We start from the raw sequence: 21,601 nt of genomic DNA, 5'->3' as shown, positions 1-21,601 counted from the left end.
CAGGAGACGAAGCGTCTGAAGAGTGTTTTATTACCTCATCTTTAATTTTACGCATCACTACAAATACATTCAAATTATAGGACAGCGACGTTCACACTTCCCGTTTAAACGATACAAAAACAGACTGCGACGTCTTTTGTAAATAAAATAAGGAGGACTTATATATGAGGCTCTTTGTAAATAAACATCCAACTAAAACATGTCAAGTAACTCTTACTTCGGCTTTTCAAATTGTGCAAGCGTCCCTTCCCTGCCCCACGTTTCCTCTACTATAACTAAGACAACCCGAACCACACAAAAACGACTTGGAAATGTTCCCCTTACTCAGTCTTTAACACACATGACGCAGGCACAAGGAAGAAAGTCAAGGGACTGTAACCACAGCAGATTTTCAGTCTTATTTTTCTGTTTAAAGCTCCCCCGCTCCCTTAACCTTTTTTTGGAAGAAAAAAAAAAGGGGGGATTTCTAGGCATATTTAAAAAGTTAGAACTATGGCTGCATACATTGTCATCTCTTAAGTGCTGTGTTTCCTCTAAATACAACTGTGCAAGAAAAAGGTCTTCCGCAGAGACAAACATATTTTCAAGTGAACCCCTAAAGACCAAACCTCAGAGGTAAGTTCCTGTTTGTGTAGGTTTCATGACATAGTTTAGCTTTAACATGAGCCCAACCCTAAACTTTCTTTAGATGTTTATAAAACAGTCAACATGAGCTTTGGATGGTGCAGAAGAGACCTGAATACTTGTACACCGTTTCTAGTTATTTTCCTATGTGTAGGCACCTTAAAACGTCACAGTAATGTATGTGGCTCTTCCTCTAAACATTGCAAAGCTTCCTATTTTTCATTATGAAAACTTTTTCAGGAGAAAATTTAATTCAGTGAGTACCCTGGAAATATAGAGTCAGATTAGGCAGACCTGAAGATCAGCGGAGGTAAGCGCTGAAAATAAAACTTGTGCTGAAGGTGTCTTAGTGTACTGCAGACATTAAGATGACAGGAAAAAGCAGTGGTTCTTAAAAATAAACAAGAGAGGGTCCGATTTCATAGCGTGCTATTAAAACCGAATTGGAATGACGCATCTTTTTACATGATTTTTTTAAAACAAAACCAAATAACTGCAACGTCAAAAAAAAAAAAAACACTGCATTAAATCTGTTTTTCAACCATCAGCCCAAAACCACCTCAAAATACATTATTCCTCTTGATTTAACGGTAGACATGTAACATGTAGCGTCATAGGTTATATTTATACGTGTACATCTGTGTTTTATTTTCTGAAATTAAAAAAGAAGTGACATTCTACCAGTCTCTAAACTAGCAAACACCTCTGCTGTGGGGGCAGAGGTCAAGCGTCGTCCTTCTTGTCTTTCTTGCCCTCCCCCTCTCCTTCACCCGTGTCGCTGACGTCCCGTCGGCGTTTGCGGTTGCGTGCGCTGGCCTTAGATGTTGGAAGGGACTCCATGCCCAAAACCTTGTGAATCTGCCGGAAAGCAAGAAGCCGCAGAGCATGCTGGGGCCACAAAAACCCACAAAGGTCAGAATGGAGTGTTTTGGGCTGTGTCGAACGCTGTGTGGCATTCAGTAGCTTAATTACAGTGCCCTTGAAAAGTATTCACACCCCTTGTGTTTTGAGGGGTGACATTAGAAACACAAGCTTCAATAGCGAGAGAAAACAAACACAAAGTAGTTAATGAATGTGAAGTGGAAGGAAAATGATACACGGTTTTAACATTTATTCACATATAAACATCTGAAATGTGTGATGTGCATTTGTATCTAATCTCAGTATAAATCCAGCTGTTCTTTTATGGCCTCAGAGGTTTGTTAGAGGACATTAACTAACAGCATCACGGAAATCAAGGAGCACAGCAAACATGTAAGGGAGAAAGCTGTGAAAAAATTTAAAATAGGGTTCAGTTAAAAAGCTTTAAACATCTCTGTTCTCTGTACAGTTCAAACCACCATTAGAAAATGAAAAGAGCACAGTACAAAGGCGAACCTAGCAATATATATATATCCAACTAAAGTGACCGGATGGGCAAGGTGAGCAACATTAAGTGACGTACTCTACATACCTTGCCTTTATTGTAGAAGAGTGGCAAGTAGCCACAGAAGAAAGAAAGCCATCAGAAGTTTTGTTTTCAGTTTGGCACACACCATTTAGGAGAAACAGAAAACATGTGGAAGAAGGCACTCTGGTCAGGAGAGACCAAAGTTTATCTTTTTGGCCAGCACGTAAAAGCCACTCCACATCACACTAAACATACCATCCTCTTGGTAACATGTGGTGGTATAACTGCATGATGCTGTGGGAAGGCAGTAAGGACAAAAGCTGGTCGGAGTCGGGAATCCTAGAAAAAAACCTGTTCGAGTCTGCAAACGACTTGAGACCAGGGCGGAGGTTCAGCTCTTAGCAAGACAATACAAACATAGAGTTAAAGCTACACTAGAAGGGTTCAGATTAAAGCTTATTCTCTCAGAATGACCCAAAATCCAGACTTCAGTCAATTTGAGAATTTATTTGAGGCTTGAAAACTGATATTCAAAACTGTTTTGTCAAAAAGATGGGGCCAAAAAGCTGCTATAGAAACACCCAAAAGACTTGTTATCACTTATGAACTCAGAGAGGCTGAATACAAATGCATGCCACACTATTAAGATTGTTATTCGAAACCAAATTAAATCTATGCATCCTTTTTCTTCCATTTCACAATTATGCACTGCTTTGTGCTATTTTATCACATAAAAACCCAGTTACAATTCATTGAACTTTGGCGTTTTAACATGAACCCCCCGAAAAAGTTCAAGTGATATGAATACATTTGCAAGGCGCTATGAAGCTGTGGCTAAGTACCTGTGCGCTGGCGGTTATATCCTGCCGGGCTTGAGGCTTCATGCTCTCCAAAGCATCTGTTGGATCCTTCTCACAGGGGTCCATTAAAGCAGGCCCATCTGTGTGAAGAGATAAAACCTCATCGAACTGCATTGTTCTTTGCAGCCAAGTTTTCCTGTGTCTCTGATAAAGGTCAAAGAGGTGATTACAAAAAAAAAAAAACTTGCAGGAATGTGTCATTTATTCATATATTAATCTCCTGCTTTATTTAAATGTTTTATTAAAGCTGTGCTGATTTGTGACCTGGAAGCAAAACGCCTGTGGAGATGCACTCCAGGACCCTGCGCATGGCCTCCCCTGGGCTGAGCGGGCCGGTGGCGCTGCTGATCACCTTCTCCACCAGTAGCTCCATTGCCTGACAGAAGAAATGTGCACAAACTCTAGCTTTATGCTTATGTTTGCACGACCCCTCTTAAACCACCATGCGTGACAAAATTTAGGCTTAAAACAACCAGACAACTGAACAGAACCTACCCAACCGGGCAGCCTCCCCCAAGTGGGAACACGCTGACACAAATCTCTCAGCACCCGAATGATGATCACACAGGACTGCAATCCATTTGCACGAGCCTTTAGAGAAGAAAAACAGAAAGCCTCGTCAGGAAGCATTTATTTCCGAAGGTCTGGAATTCAATGTCATTATTATCTGTACTGTGGAAATATTTCTTACAGTTTATCTTAAAACAACAGACAATAGCTGAGACATTAATAAAGGATTTTGTTCCTTAAACCTTACCTGAAACCATTTGGCATGTCGGAGAGCAGCCAGGTAATCCAAACATTTCTTCTTGTTTAAAACATCAGGAGGGTCCTTCTCAGACACATCTGTTGAAAATATAAAGAGCCCTTATTCCTCGAGATCCAGTCAAGGATGTAAACTGATCAGGAAAAGGGATTATTTCTCGTGGTTTGTGCAAGCATTATAAGAAAAACCATTAGGTTCAGCCTTCAGGTAATCTGATTTAGTCAGTAAGAAAACAATTTAAGTGTATAAAACAAAACAGGCATCAATAAGTGGTGGACAGTTTCTAAATGAGACAAGTAGTGAGAAAAAAGGACAAATGGGTATTTAGGAATGAAAACAGAAACAAGAAGTCCCACATTCAGAGAAAAGAGGTTGTGTTTGTTAATTCTATTACTTGTTTTATTCCTTAATGGTAAGTAAAACTGTCTGCTATAACAAGAAAATACATGAAGGGATATTTAATGTGGAATAAATCTCCAATCTAGTTTGCAACATGCGCACTGATCAGCCACAACATTAGAAACAAATACAGTCATTGAGAACAATCAGGATTATTTACAAAGGAAAGCAACATTCTGCTTGGAAACCTCGCTTCCGACATTCATGCTGCATTCTGAAAAATACCACCTAAAACAAGTACACACGACCAGCTTTCTCTTTCCACCACAGAAAAGTGTGCAGTGTGCAACTGCATCAATAAAACCACTCTTGACGTGATCGGACATAAACAATGTCAAGCGTTATTTTGTGGCTGATCCGTGGATTTTTATTTTACTTCCTCTTTCAGATTGAGATCAAAATATATCTAGTCACTATTCTTCTAAATTTAAAATAACATCTACTTGCTCTTCAATGAGAAACATGGTAATTTCTGTAGAAAGCCTTCCAGCTGTTTAAACTTAGAATAAGAAATTATTTTAATGAGAATAACCTCTGAGCGTGTTGGACTTTTTGTTTGTTTTGATACGTTTATATCTGCTCAACAAGCTCATAAACAATAAAGAAAACAAAAACATATTTAACATCAACTTTGAGACCACAAACATAAACATTATTGTATTTCTTTAGAGAGCAAATCTCCAACATGTAGAATCTGTCTTCCATCCTTGTGCATCAGTGTTTTAAGACAACATGAAAAAAAGCAAGTCAGTTAAAATGAAGACAGATCGGATGAGATATTTAACAGGTATGATGAAGAAATGACCTAGCGCTACAAAAATAATACTGTTACTTAAAAAACATGGTTCTTTGTGTGTTGAATGTTTACGAAGCTTCACCAAAAATATGGACAGGGCTGAAATGACACGTATTACAGAGAAGGCATCCAATTATGACAATTTTATTTAGAAAACCAAATGTGGTAAGAGGGGACTTAAATGATGCTGAATTTCACAAGCAGGGCTTTCCACAATTTCATATTAATGAGAACTGTAGAGGATAGACGTCTTGCAGGGGAAAAACCAAAACAAAAATGTCTTTGTTTTGAAGTCTACACCATCATACCACTTAGAATCGAAAACCTACATTTACAGCAAATTTCTCTGATGATTGAGAACAAGAGGGTTTTTATCATTTATTTAACAAAAAAGCCCTAAAAATGGGCACAATTGGTGTTTTTCTTTTAAAATATTTCTTCCTAGTGGCATGTGCATCAGTGTGGTCTTCATATGAGTTTGACTTGCCAGGGTTTGCTGATACATCATGAAAGCACCAATCAATGAACCCAAACAAAATAAAAGACTGAAAACATTTGCACCATGTTTTCTAAATAACTTTAAAAAAGAACATTTTGAAATGTTTAGTTACTGGAGCAGGAAAAGCAGTGGTTGGAACACAATCATTTCTGCTTTTTCGTTTATTGTTGATGGTGATGTAATCCAGTTGTTTCCTGTACCATTATATTACCCCTACCTAGCCCCACCATGTGCACACAAACTCCGGCCACGCACAAGGCACAGTCCCTTTCCCGCTCCTTAGATACAGCCAGTTTTCAAAATACTAACATTTTCCATAATACTGTTGTTATGGTTTATTTAAGTTCCATTAATAGGATGTTAGAGTTTCCTATGGCTGTAAGAGCAGAATCTCTGGTTGCTCACACCTTCCTTACTTTTTCAGCACTTTGTCAGTCTCCAGCACATTAAGAGTGATAGTATGGAGACTAAAGGAGCGCTGCTCGTTACTGTTATCAAGATAATGAGTTTTTTTTTTACATTGAAGTTGGCATTCTAAGAGGCTCCAGTAGCAGGTTTGTTAAGCAGCAGACTGCAGGCTAGCTAACCGAGCCAATTGTCCAACTAGCTTATAAGTTTGTTAGACTCCCAATGTGTAAAGAGCAGGACAACAAATGATAATATTCTGTGCATTTGTGTATGTCTGTCTGAAAAAAATCTAAATGACCTTTTGTTTTAGCTGATACTGACTTTATTTTTATTTCACTAGTTCTGACTGAGGTAATATTACTGATTTTTACAGCTAATAACATATACACATATATATAAACTCTAATAATGCACATATATAAATAAAGTTATTTTCAAATCCTTGAGTAATTTAAACAGCTGCTTTTAGAAACAGGGTTACAGTGTTCTCTCGCTCACTATATATGTCCATGTATTAAAATAAAAATTACCAATAAATGTCTTAGACAACATCATTATACACTGCTCATATCTATTTGATTAGTTAAATCCAGGTGGTGACTTCTTTTTTGGCCAGGCAGTGTTACTGTAATGAACAATTCATTATATCACTTCAGGACCAGCAATGTAACAATTTTTGCGCTTTTTGTTTTAAGTGAAAGCAATTAGACCATTTTATACATTTAAGTTTTATGTTTTTGTGTCAGTACCATGGCTGTGACATCATGGTTCAGTTTTTCTTTAGGTTATAAAGCAGCACTTTGAAATAAGCAGACAGCGTCAACAAGCAACTCTTGTAGGAAAGCAGCCATCATCAAAGCAATGACTCCTTTTGCTGTCTGTTTTGGTGTTCTTTCATCCACCCTCAAAAAAGCTGTAAGCCGAGGGGAAACACTGTCAGGACAACAGAGACACTTTTTATTATTATTAATGCAGATTATTGTGATGCCGTTAAAACACACTCCAGTACCTCATCATAGATAATGCCTTATGATAATGCAGGGTGTGATACTTAGCAGTTACCATAAAAAAAAAACCAAAAAAGCAAAACATCTGATTATAAATATTTGTATTTGTAAAAAGAAAGCCAAGTGGAAAAATGTGCATCCCTGGGCATTATCAGAACAATGACTGTCATCTAATATAAGGTTCTGGAAATTTTATATGAGCATATGTTCATGAAAAGCACACACCCTGTTGGCACAGAAAGGTCGGAGAGCCCGGCTTTTGATTCCCATTAGAAAATAAATGGTCGACTAAAGTAGCTGCAAAAACACGGGGAGATAAAAAGAGTGGGACAAAAAAGAGGGTGATTAAATTGTTAAGGGTTAAAACAAATCTTAAATGTGGGCTTTGTAAAAATCCCAACAGCTTTACTTAATTCGGTGGATTACATTTATATCCCTAGACGGTGAAATAAGAGGGGAAATATGGGTTTGATAGGTGTATAATAGAAGTGTACTACACATTTGGTTGCTTGGTACTGAAAGCTTTGGCTTCTCTAACCTTTCTCGGCCGCTTTTCCTTCTGCCTGCTTGTCCTTCTCAGCAGCAGTGTCCTCCCTCATCAGCGGCGAGGTGAGAGAAATGGTCACCTGCATTTTGGGCTCCTGGCTTGAACATATCACGATGTTCGCCTCCTCTGGATGAGCCTGCACCTCATACTGATCTTCAGAAAATGTCTGCCGGTTAAAAGGACACTTGGATTACTCACTACAGAGGAGGAAGGGTGTAAGGGTAAAAATAGCCTTGTTTGGTTACGTTATGAGGCAATACTAATGTGGATTTTTTTTAGCCTTCATTAAAGGCTGTTATGATTTAGTCGTCTTATTAAGGAATATAAAGGTCACTATGGGTGATTTAACTAATGGGTCATGAAGAATGTATTTAAGAAGTCAAATTTAGAAAATAAACTGGGAGGGTAAAACAACAAGTCTCATCTCACTCTGTAGGATTCAGGTGTCATAACCAGGCAGTAAATCTAAAGATCAGTGGAAAGCTCATTTAATAAAACAATCATACTGTCACACACCAGGAGTGAAAAAAGCGAGGATCACATGATGACATTGTAAAAGATATCTCGTAGGCTCACACCGACAGAACCGTTGGGTTCGATATAACAGAACAAATTTCTCCCAAAGCTTGAGTTTCCAGATGACGCCACGAGAAGACAGCCTAAACCCCTTCTAAAAGCAATCAACTGAAAATAGAATGAGTGTGACTTCAAGGTTTTGCTGTACAACACTATTCTAGGAGGTACCGATCTGAATGTCTAAAGATGTTTTAAGTCAGGAGCAAACTCAAGATTTATTTTTTGGTTTCTGACATACTGCATGCTTTGCAAAAGTATTCATACTTCTTGAATGTTTTTATGTTTTGTCACAATACAGTTCACAACCAGGAGTCAGTGCTTTATAGGACGTCGTGAAAATCTTTTATGGTACGTCTCTGCCATTTTTGTTCATGTAGATATGAAAATTTGTGCCCATCTTTCTTACCAAAATAGCTCAAACTCAGTCAGATTGGACTGAGAGCTTCTGTGTACAACACGTTTTGCCACAGATTCTCAATTGGATCATAATCTGAGGTTTGACTAGGCCGTTCTAACATGAATGTGCTTTGATCTAAATTATTCAGTTGCAGCTATGGCTTTATGTCTCGGGTCTTCCTGCTTTAATGTGAGGGGATAAACTGCTCCCATTTATAAATTCTACAAGTTAACTTTATATCCCTAATATAATATATACAGCTATGATGTTTGCACAGTCAAATAAAAAAATGCCTTTTCCTCCACAGCCCCTGGTTCCCATTTTACCTGTTCCACAACTACCAGGTTGTTTCAGGTATTTGGCATCCAGGTCGGTGGGAGACAAGATCTTTCTTACCGTTTCTTTAAATATCTGCTAAACCCGAACTAATGACACGACTTCAAAGTTGCCTTTTCAGAAGAGCTTTAGTGCTCTTTAAGATCTCAGAATCACAAAAAGAACAAGTACTGTACCTCAAACACAACGCCCAGAAAAATCTATTTTTAGATAAAATAAGTCTTTCAAATTATTAACTGAGCGCTTACCGAGAGTTCCTTTGGCAGCTGCTTGGTGATACTCCTCAGTAGTGAGACGGTGGGCTTCTTGGCAGTTAGCAGTATGAGCTCCACATTTCTGTCCCCACGAAGCAGCAGGCCTTTGGCCAGGATCCCCACTCTCATCACCCCTTTCAGCAGCCGGGTGGGGTTCTCAGCACTGACAAGAAAAACAGCACAGGACAAAACGATTTCAAGACTCAGCTTCAAATTTATATCCAAATGTCCACATACTCGTAACAGACCAACTGAGGGAATGAGAAATTGTCTGCACATTTAATGTTTACTTTGAGGTATTGAATATTCTTCTTCTTCATTTACAGGACGTATTACCCAGAGGCTACATATATCATGTTATACAACACATTAAAGGGTTGTAATATCTAAATATAAGTCCGTCTATGTAATATGTCAAGCATCGTCATTTTACCCGAAACGATACGATAAAAAAAAAAAGACCACTTGCCTTGTTACTTCTCCTCCCTCGATAGCAGTAGAGGAGATGGCTGGTGGCTCCTTCTCGAGCAAGGAGTCTGACACCAGTTTAAGAGCTCTCTCAGAATGAGAGACGATCCTCTGAACAGCTTGCAGCTCCTCTTCCATCGGGTAAATAGTGGAATGCTTGGCCATGATGTGACGATCATCAGCAGAGTCAGGGCGACGGACGCAATTCTTAAAGCAAAGAGGCTCACGGTCAAGGCTACATTTTTTTTATATGGCTTGTTAACAAACAACTCCTTGCTACTCCAAAGTGGTGTACATACAATACAAACAAACGGCATTAAAAATAGATAAACATGAGTAACATGTGCATAAAATAATTTATTCAGGAGCAGAACAAAACAAATCTCGTTCTGTTTTATTTTAGAAGCCAGGTCCTCCAGTAGCAACTGAAATATTGACCTCAGTGCTCTGACTGGAGCCTGATGGTGCCACGAATCAGCAAGATATTCAGGTAAAATCTCCTCAAAGTGTTTTATAAGTAAATATAAAAATCATAAATTGAATACTGAAAAACACAGGAAGCCAGAGAGGCCAACAATGAGGGGCATATGCTCATGGTGTTTATTCCCAGTCAACAGGCAAGTTGTTGCATTTTGCACAATTTGATGTGCAACAGAGCTGTTAAACACATATTTCTGTCAGTGGGTAAATGTTTGAGTTTTCCAACAACACCATTACCTCCTTAAAAAGGATTTGGTTTATTAAAAGATAATATTCTCAGTTTTGTTTTGGGCTTAGCAGTTCAATTCCATCCATGAATTAATGTCTGTAAGACGGCTTTGAGAGGTCATTTTTCATGTACAGAGGAAGATCCGTTTCAATCTTGTTCACAAAAGAATGAACAAAGAAAACAAAACAGGGTCCAGAACAGAACCCCATATTGTAATGGGACTACTGCTGAATAATACTGACCAAGACCTGTCCACAATTTAAAACTGGAACCATTTTGGAGCAGTGCCTTTATAACCTGCCTGTAGTTAAGGATGTCAGAGGAGGAACTGATGGTGTCCAGAGCTACAGACAGGCCTAAAACTGATAAGTCTGCAGTGTCCTTGGGTTCAACAGGTAAAAATACATCATTAAAAACGTTAAAGTGTTTTTTCAATGTATGACATGATTGCTATGATAATGCAATTTAATTGTTAAAATCTTCATCATTCACCATACAAACCAAATGAAAAAAAAAGCTCACCAGTAGAGGGGGCACTGGCATACCGGGGCGACTCATTAGAGGTGGAGGAGGTGGAGGGGGCATCCTGCGCCTCTGCTCCCCCCAGTACATCTGCTCTTCCTCCATCCTTCTCCAGTACATGTCTTCCTCATATCGTCTGTATTAACGAGGGAGAATTTATTTCATCCTAAAAGCTATTCTCCAGCAAAGAATCTTTACGCCCCTTCATATAAATAAGGTTAACTTTTTTTTGTCTTTGTAGTAAAATGTTTTATTTTGAACTACTTTCTTTCTCAACAGTCAAAACATGTTTTGATTAACAAACAAGGAAAATCATGTGAGTGACCAGTGGCAGAAAGTCTATTCATGTGAGTCTGTCAGCCGGTCAACTTCTCCCACTTCCCTTTTACCAGCGTTACTACGTGGATGCATGTTACTCATTTTGCCTTTTTTTTAGTCACTTCTGTAGTGACCATGAAATCCTTCACATCTGACATCAAAATGGGAAGAAGTTTAGGCCAGTGATTAAGAGTCAAATCTGACCTCATCTCCATGTGCCAGCGCTGCTCATCCTCCCTCTGTCTCTTCAGCACAGCCTTCTGCTTCTGCTTCTTCAGCTTGCTCTCTTGAAGCTTCCTGGCCCGATTACTGGGCTTAATCTCCACGGGAAGCTCTGGGTTCACTTTTTTCTGCAGGGAAACAGAGGGTGGCAGAGCAAATGTAGGAGCAATGTAAAACAAATTTAAAAATGGTCGGTTCACATTTGATTTGCTTTTTCAACCTCAAGTTTCTCCATCATCAATAATAACAGCAAATCAATGAGCATGCAGTGAACGGATGCTTTGAGAGGGCTCTTCCGCTGCTGCTGCTCCAGTCTTTGCAATAAAATGTGACTGCTTCATCTCACACACAGCTACCAACCAGAAGATCACATACCACATGTCAGGTAGCTCTGCTACGAAAACAAAAAATAGGTATTTACTAATTTATTTACTAATTTAGCTCTGGGACCCGTTGCTGTTGGAAACTATTCCTAACTTGGCCAACACTTAGTTAGGAAAAAGATTGGAGAAACATGTGCAGTCAAGATTCTGTCATAGCATTTTGGTGCTTGCACAAAGTAAATTGGGCAAACAAACCTGAAGCAGGAAGCACCAGCAGCTCAGGAGACTTGAATTATGACTTGACCACAGAAAACACTTACGAAACTAAACTAACCATGCAAACATCCAGACCTTTCTTCCACCTCAGCTAAACTTCCTCTACACTGTTTTGTACCAGATAATTGTATTCAGTCATGCAGGAACCACATGTTTATGTATTTACCTTGTATTGCAATCTGTGCCTTCGTCCCTTTAGGTGCATGTCTTTAGCATTGGGGTCATTGAAGCTGCATTCACACAGTTTACAATGAAATCGAATCACCTTTCCATCCTCGTTACGTACCTGAAAGCACAAGACTTCATGTCAATTAGTGAACAATGAAGGTAAACCATCTTTTAATTCTGCAGTTGTAAATATCAGGAAATATATATAAACAAAAACAAACTATTTGGCCTTAAGAGGTCTTAAAATGACAAGATCTAAAATGAACTAGAGCACATTACATATTATGAAATATGCTATGCAGATGCTTTGTTTGAGAAACTAGGGAGCACTCATTTTTCTGCTCTTTGTAGAGCAACCTTTAGCAACAAAAGCCTTTAAGTATTTATCATCTTTGTGATCTTATCAGTCTCCTGCATCACTCTGAAAGAAGGTCAGTCCACTTTTTTTTAAAAAGGAGAAGTTGCTTACGTGCAGCAGTAACACACTCTTGCAGCACTGCAACACATTGTTTCAACATTTGAAATTGAGGTGCTAGTATGTGTGGTCATAATGTGAAGGTAAAGTGAATAACAAAATACATTATATTGTGTGAAGCTACAAATAGATTGGTGTAAAAACGTGGGCGGTGCTGGTGGTATAGGGGTGAAAGCACGCGACCATATACAGAGACTACAGTCCTCGAATGGCGGCTGTCCCGGGTTCGAGTCCCGGACCCGGCGACATTTACCGAATGTCTCCCCCTCTCTCTACCCCTCTTTCCTGTCTACCTACTGTCAAAAAATGGAAAAGTGTTTGCCCCCTTGCTGATTTCTGCCCTCATGGGGATGTGATCATCTCCATTTTCCTCTTACCTCCTCTACGTAGTCATGTCCCACAGGCTGGACGTCTCCCTGGCCTCCACCTCGTTCATCTTCAGTTTGTAGCTCCATCTTCTGGACTGGCAGCTGAACAGGCTCCTCCACCTTTACTGCCACTGCCATCCCAGGTGCTGCTACAGGAGCACAGGCTGGCTTATTGGCTGTGAAGAAAACCAAGTTTTAAAAAGCTCCCTGAAAAAGACTGTACCACCACCTATAATAATAATAGACCCATGATTCTCATAAAACTGGTGCATTTGCAGTACCATAGCAATTTTGTTTCAAAAAAACATGCGAAAATTATGTCTTTCGTAAAGACACCACTAAGCAACAGTGGGTAATGCTAAAATATGTTGCTTTGGATTATCATTGTTTACAATCTGTAGATTATTTCAAAATAAATCAAACCTACAAATGAGAGTTAATTTGATGGGAACTTGTTTCTTGACTGGTGGAGCTGTTTTGGCCGTGGTGTTTACAGCCAACGGTTTGGGTGTTGCAGCTGGGGTTGAAGTGGTTAAAGCTGAGGCAGACACTGAGGATGATGCTGTAGGTTTCCCAGCTGTGGAGTTTGTTGTAACTGGGGCAGAATTCACCAGCACTGGTTCGGTGGAGGGGATAGGTTTACCAAGCTTGGTGTGAAGTTTTACCACCTTTTCATGGTTGACAAAGACAGACAGAGGAATATTTGAAAATGTTAAGGTTGGAATGTGAAACCTTAGAAGAGACTTTGTTCTTATACTTGATGAAACATCAGCTGCCCGAACCTTCGGAAATAGTCACTTGTTAAAGGTCGCAGAAAGAAATTACCAACCTTCTGGTGTTTAGCTCCTCGGATATGAGCAGCATAGGCGTCAACCCCAGTACATGACACATCACACAGTTCACAACGTAACTGGGTCTGAACTCCTCTAGGCCCATTGGTGGTCCCGGTCTGCCCCCCTGCCTTCAGGGCTGCTTCTTTTTTTTTATGTTTCTGGCCCTCGTTGTGCTCCCGGTACGTCTAAACATGGAACAGAAAAAGCATCGATCCATCAGATAACATAATTTTTTTCATATTTGTACCTTTTCTTTGATAAGCACCAATCATTTGCACTTTAAAACCGTTCTGTTAAAATATTTAACATTTACCTAATAAACCAGATTTATACATATTTTATTACTGCCTACCTGAGGGCCTGCACAGCTGATCTTGCAAATGTCACAGTAATGAAGCTGTGACTGCTTAGGAGGCCCCTTGGGCCTTTGCAGTTTGTTCTGGTGGAAGGCTGGCTTTTTGTAGGAGTTTACGGTCGAAGTCGTCACCATGTTGCTCCCTGAGGTACTCCAAGAGGAACTTGTCAGCTGTTTTGGTGGTGGCTGGATGGAGGGCTGGGGTGGTTGCGGCTGCTGCGGTGGAGGCTGGGGTTGGGACAGAGTTTGCTGAGCTGGCTGGTAATAGGAGGGGGTGGACGCAGAGGTATAACCAATAGAATCGTAACTGGAGTAGCTGATGCCTAAGGGGGGGGAGAGCAGCAAGAAGAGCACCAATTTATGAAAAAATGAAAGCAAGCAGGATGTGGGTCGTCATGAACAACCAGCTATTACAAAAAAAATAAAAAATGTTTAAAAAGCTATGTTTTAATCTCACAGCACAGACACAGTATTCACCCAGCTACAGAAAATATAGATTAGGAAAATTTGCTTCATCTTTTAACTTTTCATATGTTTATATCTGAGTGGGCTTTGAAGAAGAGTATTAACTACAAGGAGGATATACCTTCAAGTAACTAGGGGACACTAAGTGCACATTCAGTATCAGCTTTCACTGCAGCTGTATTAATTGACTGAAGATCTCACTCTTCCTTCGGCACTATGATTGTGATCTGATGTATGTAGAAGTAGCTCTCTCTATCCCTTTTGGTGGCATAACACGATCATTATACAAATTTACTAACTAGCACTTGCTATTTCATAGTTTGCACGTTAAAGCACATAATAAGTTCGGGTTTTTGGTAAATAAATAAAAAATCCTCTTAAGAATCTTCGGTACAAAAATTTACAAAAAAGGTTGCATTTCATCTGTTGTTTTATCTCACCTGAGTAGGAGGTAGCAGAAACAGGGGAGCTGAACGAGGAGCCCGGCGTGTATGATGAAATGGGTGTTGGAGGCTGTTGGACACTAGTGGACACTGGGTAGATGTTGTAGCTGGTTGACACGGCACTGGAGGGGACCAGAGGTTTGAGGGCAGTCACCTGCCTCTGGGGCAGAGGTGGCTGGTTGTACACAGAGGAGGGAGCAGGGCTGTAAGCAGGCTTCACTCCTACTGAGACTGAAACATAGCAAGAAGATGAAGAAAGAGCCAGTGTGAAAGAAGGGACGTGTCCTCTAGAAAGACCAATTTCTGGGAGCTGCTGGTAAGATAGGTAAGATCTGTATAATAATTGTTAGTGTCTCTTGCAACCTTTGAACCCTAAAGCTGGGGACACTCTACACGACTTTTGCAGTCGTGACAGATTTTGAAAAGACTGGTTGTTGACAATAACAGAGAGGTTTTTATTTTACAACTGAAAGACTGGCGATCAGACACTTAACACCTGCGTCCGCTGCTGGATCACAGACTGCAGGATTTTCCAGACCAGCTAAAACTAACTGAAATCATCAAACTCTTTCCAGGGCCGCAGTTTGCAGGAACAAGGATACCAGTAGGTGGCGCCAACAAAATATGTTCAGAATTCAGATGGGTTACATTTCAGTTACACTCCCAGTAAAATGAAAGAAATGCGATTTAAAACATGCTTAACAGACAAGTGGATATAATCTAGATAGTTTTAACAGTACTCTTTGTTCTACTCATGTTGGGAGATTGGAACATCTGTAAAGTTGTGGGTTTTGGATTGACTGTCAATGTGGCTTTAACCCAAAAATGTTATTATTTCAATCTTAGACATTAATGCAGGTCTGGGCTGCTTCGAGCAAGCTAACATCAAGAATGTAGGATAAATAGGTTTATTCTATGTGGAAAATATTTCATTCAGAAATTAAGTCCTATTTTTTTTCTTTCCAATATGCAGGGTTGGTACAGGTGCTTGAAATCTTTGAAAATGCTTGAATTTCAACAAGGTGTTTTCAAGGTTTGGAAAGTGCTTGATTTTTGTATGAAGTCCTTGATATCGTAACTGCACGGTTTTGTAGTAAAGAACACTCTAACATTTTGATTAAAAACCTAAATTTGATATTCTTATGTTAAAGGCTCCAAATAGAGAGCGATCATTTTGCCTTCAATGAAGTCTCAGAAAGCCTCGCTGTTGCTCAGAGTGGGTTTGCTCCTTATTGTAATACCGGTGTGTGAGCAGCGGACATCGCCTCATGAATAGACCAGCCGGTGCCGTCCTCTGGCATAGCTATGAAGCAGACCTACTTTGAGCACATAACTGTGTCTCACTTGTCGTGCACGTTTCCGGTGAGCGGCAGAGAACAGCATGCCAGGCTGTTGTCGTTTTAATGACTGCTGGGTTGAAAACACTAGATACAAATCATGGTTGAAATAAATCCTCAGGCAGCTTCTTGCTACGTATGCAAGAAGGACCTGCAGCTTTTCGCTATGGGAGAGTCGGCGCTCTTGAGCGGTAAGCCACAGTAGTGGGAGGGGTTGTTAAATTTAAGCTAGCTTACAACTTTGCAGATAAATAAGAATGTTGGCAATGTTCCATCATGCATGGTGTGCATCTGATGTCTTCTGGCCTCCTTCTGCCTATATCTCTATTTCATATTTATACTTGCCGAAATTTAATCAGTTCTACTGTATTTCAGATTGTTGATAGTCTCCCTTCACACGGGGAACACGGTTTGGGCCGTGGTTATAAAGCTCAATGAAGAAAAGGCGCATAGAGATACAGACTGCCTCAAAGTTTGGTGCTGGAAAAGTTTGAAAATGTACCTTGAAAATGCTTGAGAAGTGCTTGAATGTTACTGTGGGAAAAGTGTTCAAACCCTGAATACGAGAATTGTGTCATCAATTACTGTAGTTTAGTCTTGAATGTGTCTTTCTGATGTTATTTTATTTGTTTATATGCCTACGGGATTGCAAATAGCCAGTTGATTTGTATTATGCCCTGTGATGCTGTGTGTTCATGTTCATCATGCTGTATGATAACCAATAAAGTTACAAAAAGTCAGCTTGCAGCTGTTGCCATGTCTCAGCTGTTGTCATCCTCTCTTATTTATTGGCTGTTGGGTCAGTAATCAGTTGACACTATCTAACTGCATCCAGAACCGCCTTAAAAAATTCAAACATGTTTGTTTAATTGCGATTGAAATCATCTTAAAATACATCTAGTCTCAGTTTGTGCAAACTGCCTTTCATACACATTTTTACTGCCACTGCCTTCATGTGTCAGTTATTTAATCAAAGTCTTTCATTAATCAGACTAGAGACAGCAGATAAGAGATTGTTCACAAATGCACAGAACCCCACTTCAAATAAACGAAAAACCTCAGTGTAAAATTGCCTATTTTATTTGTGTGACACATAAATGAAAAAATACTAGTTTCTGATCAACATTAAAATGTACAAAACATAAGATGAGAAAAACTAATGTTTCTTACCAGTCTGGTAATAGTTATCTGTGGGCGTCCTCTGAGCTGGTGCTACACTCGTCTGGTAATACTGTTTGTTGTCATACGTTGTTCCTGCAGCTGGACGCACATAGCTATAGCTCTCCTGCTGCTGTTAAAAAAAGAGGAAACAATACCATAACAGCATAAACTGTGTCCATTTTCTTAGATGCAAAAACAAGACATTTAGGATGAAAGCTACAGCAAAAGGGCCCTTGATGTATTAGCTGTGTTAAATGGCTTTAAATCACATTATATGCAACAAAAGAAGTAAGCTGGTAAATAAAAAAATTGTAACATGTCATATAAAAAAGGAGTGAAAATGATAATAGAAGCAAAGGGAAACTGACCATGTCTGAGTATACCTGGTACGTCTGTGGGGTGGTGGTGGGCTGCGGTGGATCGGGCTGTCTATAGGTGTAGTCTGGAGGTGCCTGGTGGCTCTGATAGGCAGGGTAAGGGGCCGAGGCCACGGGCCGGGCTGCCTGAACCGGAGCTGGAGAGTATGAGGCGGTCACTGCATGGGCCACAGCAGGAGCCTGCTGGACGCTGTAGCTAGCTGTAGAAGGATGGGAGTAAGCCGTGGGAGGCTGGGTACTAAAGGAAGAAAGAAGAGAAGAAACATTAACATTGATGTATATAAATGAAAGCCTCCGCCACACTTTTGCGTGACAAATGTGATGGAGAAGCGTGATTCTCCAACATATTTCTCACGCAAAAGGCAATCTGATGGACGCGTCTAGGTTTGGCGATTACCAGAACAGTGTTTCCCCCTTGGTCTTGCATAGTTGCATAAAGCACCAAGTAAATTAGGAGTTTTGGTTCATACAAGCTTCCATACCAGGGCATAAGCCACCATGGTTGGTCTTTTTTTTCATCTCCGCTCCGTGCACTCCACTGTTATTTAGAAAATAAATTTGAAAAACATTAACTTGCAGCTCCCCACGTGTGTGTTTGCATCAAGTCTTAAATAGGCGTGTTCCTCCGCCATAAGTTGGAAACAACATAGTTCCTCTTCTGCTGTAGTAAATTGGTAACATGTTAAAATGTACAGACGTTTAATAGTTTACTACATGTCGTGATATTGTTGAGGGGGTGGGCAGTCCTGTGGGTACCCCTCTTGGATAATGGTAGGGGAATCGCTGTGCCAAGTCTAATGTTTGGTGGAGGGGGGGATCATGCAGTAAGGTTGTTTTTCAGGAGCTGGGCTTGGCCCCTTAGTTCCAGTGAAAGGAACTCTTAATGCTTCAGCAGACCAAGAGATTTTGGACAATTTCATGCTCCCAACTTTGTGGGAACAGTTTGGGGACGGCCTCTTCCTGTTCCAACATGACTGTGCACCAGTTCACAAACCAAGGTCCCTAAAGACATGGATGAGAGAGAGCTTGGTGTGGATGAGCTTGACTGGTCTGCACAGAGTCCTGATAGAACACCTTTAGGATGAATCAGAGCGGAGACTGAGAGCCAGGCCTTCTCGTCCAACATCAGACTGTGACCTCACAAACGTGCTTTTGGAAGAATGGTCAAAAACTCCCATGAACACGTTCCTAAACCTTGTGGACAGCCTTCCAGAAGAGTTGAAGCTACTATAGCTGCAAAGGTTGAACCAACGTTACATTGAGCCATTTGGATTAAGAATGCGATGTCACTTAAATCCATATAAGAGTCGGTATAGTATATAATAGTGTAAGTTTAAGTAATAGCATAAAAATCAGGTTTACACAACAGGTTGTAATCTCTTCTACTTTTAAAAGTGTTTAAGTATCAGTGACCTCAAGAAATGCCTGAGAGGCCACATGCACTGTCCGTTTTATTGAATTTTATACCCCACCTTTAAAACTGGTATTGGCATTTTTTGTTCCTTTTTTATTGCCCTGTTTTAAAGTATATAATACAACATACAGAGGAAAAACATAAATCATTGTAGTAATGATATGTCACAGTTATGTTTCAAAATATTCAAAATATTTTTCCATTGTTGGTTCAGTGGCAGCTTATATAAATGATGCATCCAAGTTTCAGAATATAATTGAACACTGTGATGGAGTAGCCTCTTTGGTAACGGTGGATATGTTTTATTCTTAGAGCAATATTCATGTTTGCAAGCTGCATGCAGTGATGGATTTATAGCTGAAACTGTGATGATTTTTTTATTATTCTCACTTTCATTGTCAATAAACATCATCACATATTATGATAAAATTATAGGTTCATATTGCTTTCCCCGTGGTTAAGCCCAAATTTATTCATACCCCTGACAGATTTAGGTTCAAATAAATCTTTTACTTCTGACTGAAAGTAATATTAACATTTCAGGGTGGCTCAACCAGAGTACCCAGTTGAATGTGATCATCAGTGGAGGGAGCTGAAGATTGGGAAAATGGCAAGGAGCCCTTCCAACCTCAAAGACCTCGAACTTAATCGGCCAAGATTAACTGCCAAAATACCAGTATAAAAAAGAAAAAAGCTGGCCAGCAATTACATGAAGACTTTGATTACTGTAATTATGCTAATAACGATTATCCATCCATTTTCCATATCTATTTCTTCCGTACAGGCCTGGCCGGGAGTCGAACCCACCTAATAAAGTTCATCCCACTGATTATTGAGAAATGTATAAATAATTTTTAAAATGCCAGTTTTGGATAAAATGTTAAAACAGATAAATATTTATTTAAGAACATTGATAATCCTTTTTACACTGTTTGTTGCTGTCACCTTTGAGAGCCTCTTTGTTGAATCAAAAATCCTATTTAATCTAAATCTGCCAGAGTTATGAATACTTATATATGTAACTGCATAAATCAAATAATAAATATTAGACTTTAAAATATTCAAGTATATAAATCTCATATATAATTTACAGCATTTGCTGCCGTTATCGGATCTTTTTTTTTCCCGAGACTGTATTAAACAAAATAAAGCAAAACACACAATTTTCAATTAGTATTTTGCATATTTAGCCCCCCCCCTTTAATTGTATTTAAAAAAAAAACAAAAAAAAAAAACAAAGCACTTAAAGGTTATTGACGCTTCACTTGTTCACTTTAGCAGCACAGACTAAACCAAAGCCTATTATGAAGTTAAATCCGAGGTTGTGCAAACTCTGATGATGCACAGACACAGAGATATAACAAATATTCCTGTTTTCCAAGTTTGTTGGCTGGAATTCAAGCCAGAACAGCACATGGAAAAGGAAACCGCAGCATACTGACCGCAAAATAATTACAACTCAATTATTAGATTTCCTATCAGGTTAAGGGAGATTTGTTAATTCAAACTTGCAAAAGACAAGCCTGGCGGCTGTTTCAACAACTAATTTCCGCCTACCCACAAGCATTCACCTCATTCTGTACATGCCAAAAACTTTGACTGCTGAGAGAGCTCGGCGCTGCTAGAGCACTGTGAGCCTCCATAATCCCAAACATCGGCCAAAACCTCACCTGCCGCAGCCAACTCCATTGTCGAGTCGCATAAAGCCTGCCTGATTTTCCCTGTTATGTCACACAGCATCATGAAATAAAAAGCCGGCCGGTCCGCCTAAAGTTGCTTCCCCACAGAGGATGTCCGCAATGTGGGGTTCATCTAATGTCAAGCTGCAAGTCGGTTAAACGCTGGCCTGCCAATTCGGTTAGCTAACGTTAGCTAACCGTTACCGAAACAGAGGGTCGAGATAGCCCTCTGACGACCCTGTCTCCTCCGATATCCTCCAGAAACCCATAACCTTGACTTAACACGAACCATGACAACAACTTATATGATGTGAAATACCTGTACTGCGGACTGGCACCATGTGGGAACCCAAAATAGTTGCTTGCAGCCATTTTAGCCAAGCTCCCCGGTACAGTACAGTACCACAGACTGGGACAAACAGCAGGGAAGCCGTGGAACTCAACGTCAAGATGGTTCCCCTCACTCCTCCAACTCCTGCAAGACCGACCGTCAAGAGGAGCCTGAGATGGGCATGTGTCTGACATTTGCACGGTAAATACATTTCAGAGAGGTAAGCACTGATAATTCAAAGAAATGTATCAGTATGTGGATTTTACTTGGTTGTTTCAGCATTTCTTAGATTTTCTACTGTTAATTGAGCAAAGGCGGAAGTACTTTGAAGCGCACTTCTCCATTCGCTAAATCTGAACGGCATACATTTTTGGCCGTCTTGGCAATGATTATAATATTAATAATAATATTATTAATGATAATAATAATAATAAGGAAGACGACCAATAATACATATATACATTTTTATTTAAATGTATAATATATATAATATATAGA

At 39.8% G+C, this 21,601-nt stretch overlaps 1 protein-coding gene across 5 annotated transcripts; it reads right to left on the bottom strand.

Moving 5' to 3' along the window:
• Nucleotides 1-13: 13 nt before the first annotated feature.
• On the bottom strand, nt 14-21,248 carry zfr2 (zinc finger RNA binding protein 2). 5 transcript variants are annotated; one of them, XM_047375612.1, is made up of 19 exons: nt 21,092-21,248; nt 17,671-17,917; nt 17,312-17,432; nt 14,802-15,035; nt 13,894-14,219; nt 13,538-13,726; nt 13,136-13,376; nt 12,718-12,884; nt 11,864-11,983; nt 11,081-11,226; nt 10,559-10,694; nt 9,329-9,534; nt 8,854-9,022; nt 7,288-7,462; nt 3,632-3,720; nt 3,370-3,465; nt 3,139-3,250; nt 2,857-2,954; nt 14-1,512 (listed from the first exon to the last, which is right to left on the bottom strand). In XM_047375612.1, exons 1-19 carry the CDS (start codon nt 21,142-21,144, stop codon nt 1,348-1,350), a joined length of 3,090 nt encoding a protein of 1,029 aa, XP_047231568.1. In that variant the 5' UTR covers nt 21,145-21,248; the 3' UTR covers nt 14-1,347. The 5 variants fall into 5 exon arrangements, with proteins under 5 accessions (XP_047231568.1, XP_047231569.1, XP_047231571.1 ...); XM_047375613.1 differs by having other exon boundaries at nt 17,312-17,429; XM_047375615.1 differs by having other exon boundaries at nt 17,686-17,917.
• Between the last annotated feature and the right edge of the window lie 353 nt (nt 21,249-21,601).

This window comes from Girardinichthys multiradiatus, chromosome 9, assembly GCF_021462225.1.
Source record: "Girardinichthys multiradiatus isolate DD_20200921_A chromosome 9, DD_fGirMul_XY1, whole genome shotgun sequence".
NCBI lineage: Eukaryota > Metazoa > Chordata > Actinopteri > Cyprinodontiformes > Goodeidae > Girardinichthys > Girardinichthys multiradiatus.
This window is presented reverse-complemented; position numbering and strand designations above follow the sequence as displayed.

What these genes read in the sequence shown, in the direction of transcription:
- zfr2 (XM_047375612.1), bottom strand. Translation starts at nt 21,144, where the DNA reads ATGGCTGCAAGCAACTATTTTGGGTTCCCACATGGTGCCAGTCCGCAG. An exon ending in ACCAGGTATACTCAGACATG is followed by an intron (nt 17,433 to 17,670) that starts GTCAGTTTCCCT and finishes TTTTTTTAACAG; the next exon opens with CAGCAGGAGAGCTATAGCTA. An exon ending in ATATAACCGCCAGCGCACAG is followed by an intron (nt 1,513 to 2,856) that starts GTACTTAGCCAC and finishes TTGTGGCCCCAG; the next exon opens with CATGCTCTGCGGCTTCTTGC.